Raw genomic sequence first — 6,975 nt, 5'->3', positions numbered from 1 at the left:
TCCGAATTACTAAACATTACCTTAGACTCCCCCAAAAAATTGAACGTGCGGCCGTCTTGGGCGTTATGTTTCTGTCAATAATCGTTCGATCATTGTCCAGTTCTCCCTTTTTTTAAGACAAAAGATGAGATCCTATGAAATCGGCATAAATTCAAGGGCACTAGCTTAGCAATAGCGAATATTTCTCTCGAAAAGTACGAAACGCACGCGAGAAGCTTGTTTTTTCCAACAAGTCTGGTACGTTTTCCGCCTGATATGAAACTTTGTTCATTGGTTCGAAGCGATACGTATACGATGAGCCATCACAGAGCGTGCAGGAACTACCATAGCTAACACCTAAAACGCGTCACTATCGACAGTCATCTCATTCGAACAAACAGACATTTCACCCAGGTCTGTCGCTTAGTCTTCTCTTTACTAGCGTAAGAAGTTTCCTTCCGAAGCGTGAGCACGTTTCGAATCCTGTCTTATCATCTCAAAGCAATCTTCTTGTACTAACAGAAACATGCCTTACGTACGATATTTCTGATACTAAAGTTTTTGACTGACTTACCCAACATACATTTATTCCGCAAAGGAAGGCAGGGATGCAGATGGGGCGGTGTCCTCACCGCGATTAACAAACAGTTGACATGCTTCGAAACAAACATCGCATCTGAGCTTGAAATTTAATGGCTGTTATGCCGCGCAACGACACGACTAGTTATTTTAGGTGTATGCTATCGGCCTTCCAAAATAAATCCTAACTTTCCCAACAATCTTTATAACATGCTGAATCCATTAAGCAAAAAGTACCCCAGTGCGAGCATCCTGCTGCTTGGGGGCTTCAATTACCCCGATCTCGACTGTTGTAATCTATCAAGCCTAAACGCAAGACATACAGATGCTAATGAATTTATTAACGCATACCTTAATTTTAACCTTACTCAGCTAATTGAGCAACCAACATTCGCTACAGACGATTCAGCGAACATTTTAGGCCTCATACTGCGCATTCTCAAAGCTTATCCCGCATTTTTATTCGCGAGGTAAGTGACCATAAAGTAATTCACTCCACCTTTAACTTCACGCCTTCTTTACGTCAAACCCACAATAAAATAATTAGGCTCTACGACAAAGGAAATTAGACCGCTATAAACAACGCGAGCTGGACGCATATTACGAAACATTCGCGTCGGGTTTTATTATCTGTACTATTGATGAAAACTGATTGTTATTCCAAAACAAAATGAATGATGTAGTAAAAAATTACATTTAATTAATTACAATTCGTGCAAATCGTAAAACAAATTATGGGGTTTTACGTGCCAAAACCATGATCTGATTATGAGGCGCGCCGTATAGCGGACTTCAGATTCATTTTGACCACTTGGGGTTCTTTAACGTGCACCCAAAGCTACGTACCACGGGTGTTTTTGCATTTCGCCCCCATCGAAATACGGCCGCCGTGGCCGGGACATGAACCCGCGACCTCGTGCTTAGCAGCTCAACACCAACGCCACTAGGCAACCACGGTGGGTAATCGTTAAAACTGACAGTCACTTAAGTATCCTTACGTGATTTGAATGCGAAAGCATTATGACTTCAGTAATTCATTGGTTACGTCCGCGATACGTGACGTCATACATTGTCATGTGTCCTTCACAACTATAGCTTAATCCACGGTGCTCTAATTTGTACCAACCTTAATCTACCTTGCTTTAATTTGTACTAACCTTAATTCACCTTAATCCACTTCACCTTCATTCACTTTACTTCACACCCGCCGTGGTTGGTCAGTCATTCTGCTTCCGGCCACGGGCGTGAAAGGACGCAGGATGGCTGGCTCTTCGCGAGCAGTGATAACGGCCGATTCTGGCCGCGGAACATCGTTTTTGGACGGCCTGAAAGATTACAGGATTGTACTGCCGCCGCTGCCAACCGGAGAAGGACTGAAAACAATGGTTGTTCTTCACTGCGACACCGCTGGAAGGCCTTACAGGATAGAAGATTTCCGCCAGCCGATGAAAGAAGCCGGCGTCATTGAACAGGTGGGCGGTATTGGAGCGTACCAGATGTCGCACGTCTGGTTAGTCAACTTCCGTAGTGAAGAAGCCAAGAAAAAGTTGCTCGACATCGGGCATATTGTTGTTAAAGGGAAGACTTGCGTTGTCTTTGACCCTGAAAGGCAGGAAGTGCGGCTGAAGGTGCATTGGTGTGCCTTCAACGTCAGCAACGAAACTCTGAGGCGGGCGTTCGCCGAGTACGGCGAAGTGAAAGAAGTTTCGAGCGATAGATGGAAGACCGGCGGGTTTGAAAACGCCGACTCGACTACTCGTGTTGTGCGGCTGGTTCTTCGAGAAGGTGTAAACCTCGAGCGCATACCCCATCAGCTGCGTATCGGGAACGGTACAGTATTAGTCGTCGTGCCCGGGCGTGCGCCGATATGTCTCCGCTGCCGCAACACAGGCCACATTAGGCGGGACTGCAAGGTGCCCAAGTGCAGCGAGTGCCACGCCTTCGGGCATGAAGAGGCTGAATGCACGAAGTCATACGCCCGCGCCGCGACTCGAGGAACATTCGGCGATAATAGTGAGCTGCACATGGACGAGGATGAAGCTGAGCAAGCTGCCTCCAACCCAGTGGTCGAGAGCCCAACGGCCGCAGCGCTGAGCGATGAAAAGGAAGGCGCCATGCCAGGGACTCGTGAGTCAGCGCCCAGCACCCCCAAGTCGGCAACCACGAGCATGGATACCAATTCACCGCAAGATATTCCACGTCCTTCTGAAAAAAGCAACGAGGAACCCATGGAGTCTGACCCTGCGGCTGCGAAACGACGCCACGACGATGTCAGTGCAATGAGCCAGGAGCAACGACTGCGTCTCCTAGAACGCCAGTGGGGCGTAGGCGAAGGGAAAAAGCAGCGTGTCACCAGCGGGCTACGATCGTCGTCGCTTCCTCGCGACGACAACCCGAAGACCTAATAATGGAGGGACGGCACTACACGGCGCGGCGTTGTGTGCATGAAGGTAAGCGCCGTACTGGCGGCCTGGTCTTGCTTAACGATGGCGGCATTTGAAAGACACCTCGTAGTAGCCACGCTTAATGTCAGGGGTCTTTCATCCAGGAGGAGGCAAAATCAGCTGCTGAGACTCGTGACTGAGCAGGAATTGGATATTGTAGCGATACAAGAGACCAAAATCGAGAGTCAAGACCAGACCGACAGAATGGTGCTCCCGTTCAGTAGTCGGTATGATGTTTGCGTGTCTCATGCCGTGGGTACCTCGGCAGGTTGCATGCTGTTGATTCGCCAGTCTCTGGGAGCGATTGTGGAAAGAGTTGTGACTTGCGTTTTCGGTCGATGGATTGTCTGTGACATCACACTTGCTGGTTTGGAATTGCGTATTATCTGTATCTACGCACACACTAACACGGAAGAGAGGCGAAACCTTTTTGAGATAGTCGGCAACCATTGTGACACAGACCGTCTGCTTGTCTTACTTGGCGATTTCAACTGCGTAAGCATGGCACGAGACAAAACCAGTGCGACGCCCTACCGAGATGCGAGTACTGCCTGTTTAAGTGACATAATTGATCGCTGTCATCTAGAGGATGTTGGTGATTGTCTCGGATGTGGTTCTGGCGTTCGGTTTACCCATTTCCAAGGAACGAGTCACGCGCGTCTGGATCGGGCGTACGTATCTGTTGAACTGATACCGTACTGCGGCGAATACAGCGTACAACCAGTGCCGTTCAGTGACCATTGTCTTGTTGTCTTCCATGTAGGTAAAAGAAAAGGAACGAAAAGCAAATTTGTGTGGGAAAACTGGAAACTTAATGAGAAGCTTCTAAACGATGATATCTTCGTGGATCGCGTTACGTCGGCGATACACGAACTGCCAATGGCGGACAATGAACTTCTGGGAGCGAAGTGGGAAAGATTTAAGCAGGCAATGAAAATGATGGCAATTGAACGATCGTGCGCTATAAAGCAAAAGCAAAGGCTGCAGGAAAACACGCTGAGAGATGACCTAAAGTTTTTGATAATGCAAGAAGGAAAGCAGCCAGGCACTTGCACCGAAGAAATGCGCACCGTCAAGCAGAAACTAGAGGCAATAGATACGGAGCGATATCGAGGAGCGATCGTGAGGGCGAGGGCACAGCGGCTGTTAGCGGGCGAAATTCCCACAAAACGTGCTTTCGGCTTGGAAAAAAGGCACGCCCGCAAGAATGACATACCAAAAATAGAGTGGAACGGTGTAATCTTCGTAGACAAAGGAAATATAGAAAGGGCCTTTTATGAATACTACAGCGGGCTCTTTGGTTACACCAAAGTAAGAACCGAAGACTTCAAGACCCGTTTCCTCTCTTTAATGCCGCGGCTTAGTGATGATACGAAAGAGCGGCTAGAACTGCCCATTTCAACAGAAGAAGTGCGGAAAGCCATAGAAGACCTCAACCCGGGAAAGTCCCCAGGACCAGACGGGCTAGTAGCACCGCTTTATAAGGCATTCAAAGATGATTTAGCACCGGTTTTGGCTACACTGTTTAATGAGGCTTATGACAAGGATATGCTTCCTCCTTCATTTTTAACATCCCATACAATTTTAATACCAAAAAGCGAAGATGAAGCTAGACTGCGACAGGTTACCGCTTACCGACCCATATCCCTGACTAATGTAGACTACAAGATCTTCATGAAAATTCTGGCTAAAAGACTCCAAGCCGTGATGCAAGAATTAGTCGGACCACATCAGACCTGTGGTATCAAAGGTCGCACCATATATACCAACATACACACAGCCCGGTCCGTGCTCGAGTGTTGCGACGCTTTGCATGAAAGCATCGCAATGCTCCAGCTCGATCTAGAGAAAGCCTTCGACAGGGTGCCGCATGACCTCTTGTTCTCTGTTTTAGAGCACGTTAATGTCGGATCAGTCATCTGCCAAGGCGTAGCCATGGCGTACAGAGGATGCACGACGCGGTTGTTAGTAAATAAGGGGGTGGGAGCGCGCATCCAAGTGCAACGCTCTGTGCGTCAGGGTTGCCCCCTGTCACCATTGCTTTTTTGTTTGTATATTGAACCTTTTTGTTTGAGCGTTATTGAAAGCAACAGCGTTCATGGTTTTCGTTTGCATGCGGCGGAGGTCCGCATTCTCGCGTATGCTGATGACATCGCCGTATTCTGTGCTGACTACGAAAGCGTTCGTGTTGTGGTTCAAATTGTGAAAGACTTTTGTTCTGTGAGCGGGAGTGCTGTGAACTGGGCTAAGTGTTTGGGGTTCTGGCACGGCGACTGGCCCTTAACCCCAACGAATTTCGCAAACATGACTTGGACAGCAACCCCAGTAAAATATTTAGGAGTGCCGCTGGAGAATTATCGCGACAGTGAGCCATATTGGAAATGCCAAGTTGCTGAAATGCGTGAGAAGGCCGACAGGCTCAAAGGCTTCAGCTGGTCTATTTTCGCGCGTGCCACAATTTGTAACCTTTTTTTTGTAACCAAGCTGTGGTATGTCTTGCAAGCAATTCATTGTTCTCGCGTCAATGTGCAGAAGCTGCACCGTGTATTTGCGGTTTTTGTGTGGGGAAGCACTTGGGAGCGGACACGACGCACCAATCTGTTTCACCGCGTCCGCTCTGGAGGACTAGGTTTGGCCCATCTATATCTGCGCCAGTTGGTTAACCGATTTATGTTTTTTCGTGACACGAATGACCCCTTTTTGCGAACTGTGTGTCAGGTTAGGTTGGGCAGGGTTTTGCCAAATTTGGTTGTTAGTTCGGAGAGTATGCAAGGGAGCATTTTTGGCTTCCTTAAAGAGGTGTACATGGCATGTCGCGTCTTGCAAGTGCGATTTTCGTTTGAATATTTGTCAGTGGTGTCGCGAAAGAAACTTTATAAGGACCTGTGTGAGGTCTTTCTTCCGGTACCGTTGTACAGGTCGTTGTACTGTGCAGGTCCATGGCAGTCAGTTCTAAAACGTGTGAAAAGAATGACTGTACCAGGCGGAGTTAAAAGTTTCTTCTTTAAGCTCCATACGAACACTCTTGAAGTCAAGACGTATTTGGAAGCGAAGGGTTTCTTTGTGCCTTGGGGAAATCATTGTTTCATATGCCGGAAGCCGGAAACTATCGAACATGTTTTCTTAGATTGTTGGGAAGCCCTTTTCTTTTGGGACATTCTCCAACGCACGATTAAAAAAGACTTACCGGTTGATGCTTTCGGAATTAGATTTCTACCCGTCGAGAGTGAAGACGGGGTTCCTTTTGACATGATTATGATATTGGGCCTGTACAGTATTTGGCGATCCAGGATGGCGGTCAGCCACGCAGACATTGATGCCAGGCCGATAAGACAGTATTTTTGTGAATCTGTTAGCAGAGCTATTGAAGGATACAAGATACAAGACCCAGTGCCTGAGTGGCTTCCAAGAATGGAAGCTTTGCTACACATGCGTGAATTTTAATCTCATCACGTAACCCCAAGTGAGGGTGACGTATTTTTAGCATACGTGTTGTGTTCTTCGCGCGGACTGATTTTGTAAACTGACGTGTTGAAGTCGGCAATAAAGAAAAAAAAAAAAAAAAAAGCCGTGGTTGGTCAGTGGCTATGGTGTTGGGTTGCTGAGCACGAGGTCGCGGGATCGAATCCCGGGCACGGCGGCCACATTTTCGATGGTGGCGAAATGCGAAAACACCCGTGTACTTAGATTTAGGTGCACGTTAAAGATCCCCAGGTGGTCGAAATTGCCGGAGTCCTCCACTGCGGCGTGCCTTATAATCAGAAAGTGGTTTTGGCACGTTAAACCCCTTAATTAATTTTTTTTCACTTTACTCCACCTTAAGTCACCTTACCCTACTTTATTCTAAATTTGAGTCACTTTACTCTAATTACCTTAATTCACATGAATTACCCATAATTACTACTAATTAATGTTGTTATACCATTTGCTGTCTTCTGTATTACTAGTGACGTCACACAAGACGCTGATGACG

The 6,975-nt window shown here is 47.4% G+C and overlaps 1 protein-coding gene across 1 annotated transcript; it reads left to right on the top strand.

Moving 5' to 3' along the window:
- Positions 1-1,184: 1,184 nt before the first annotated feature.
- Positions 1,185-5,140, top strand: LOC126547203 (uncharacterized). The gene has a single exon (XM_050195101.3). It carries the CDS (start codon positions 1,818-1,820, stop codon positions 2,961-2,963), a length of 1,146 nt encoding a protein of 381 aa, XP_050051058.2. The 5' UTR covers positions 1,185-1,817; the 3' UTR covers positions 2,964-5,140.
- The last annotated feature ends 1,835 nt before the right edge of the window (positions 5,141-6,975 follow it).

The sequence above is a fragment of the Dermacentor andersoni genome, chromosome 1 (assembly GCF_023375885.2).
Source record: "Dermacentor andersoni chromosome 1, qqDerAnde1_hic_scaffold, whole genome shotgun sequence".
NCBI classification, from domain to species: domain Eukaryota; kingdom Metazoa; phylum Arthropoda; class Arachnida; order Ixodida; family Ixodidae; genus Dermacentor; species Dermacentor andersoni.
Note: the sequence above shows the minus strand (reverse complement) of the source record. Positions and strands in the feature narration are given on the sequence as shown.

Coding starts and splice junctions, on each gene's coding strand:
- LOC126547203 (XM_050195101.3), top strand. CDS start 1,818: ATGGCTGGCTCTTCGCGAGCAGTGATAACGGCCGATTCTGGCCGCGGA.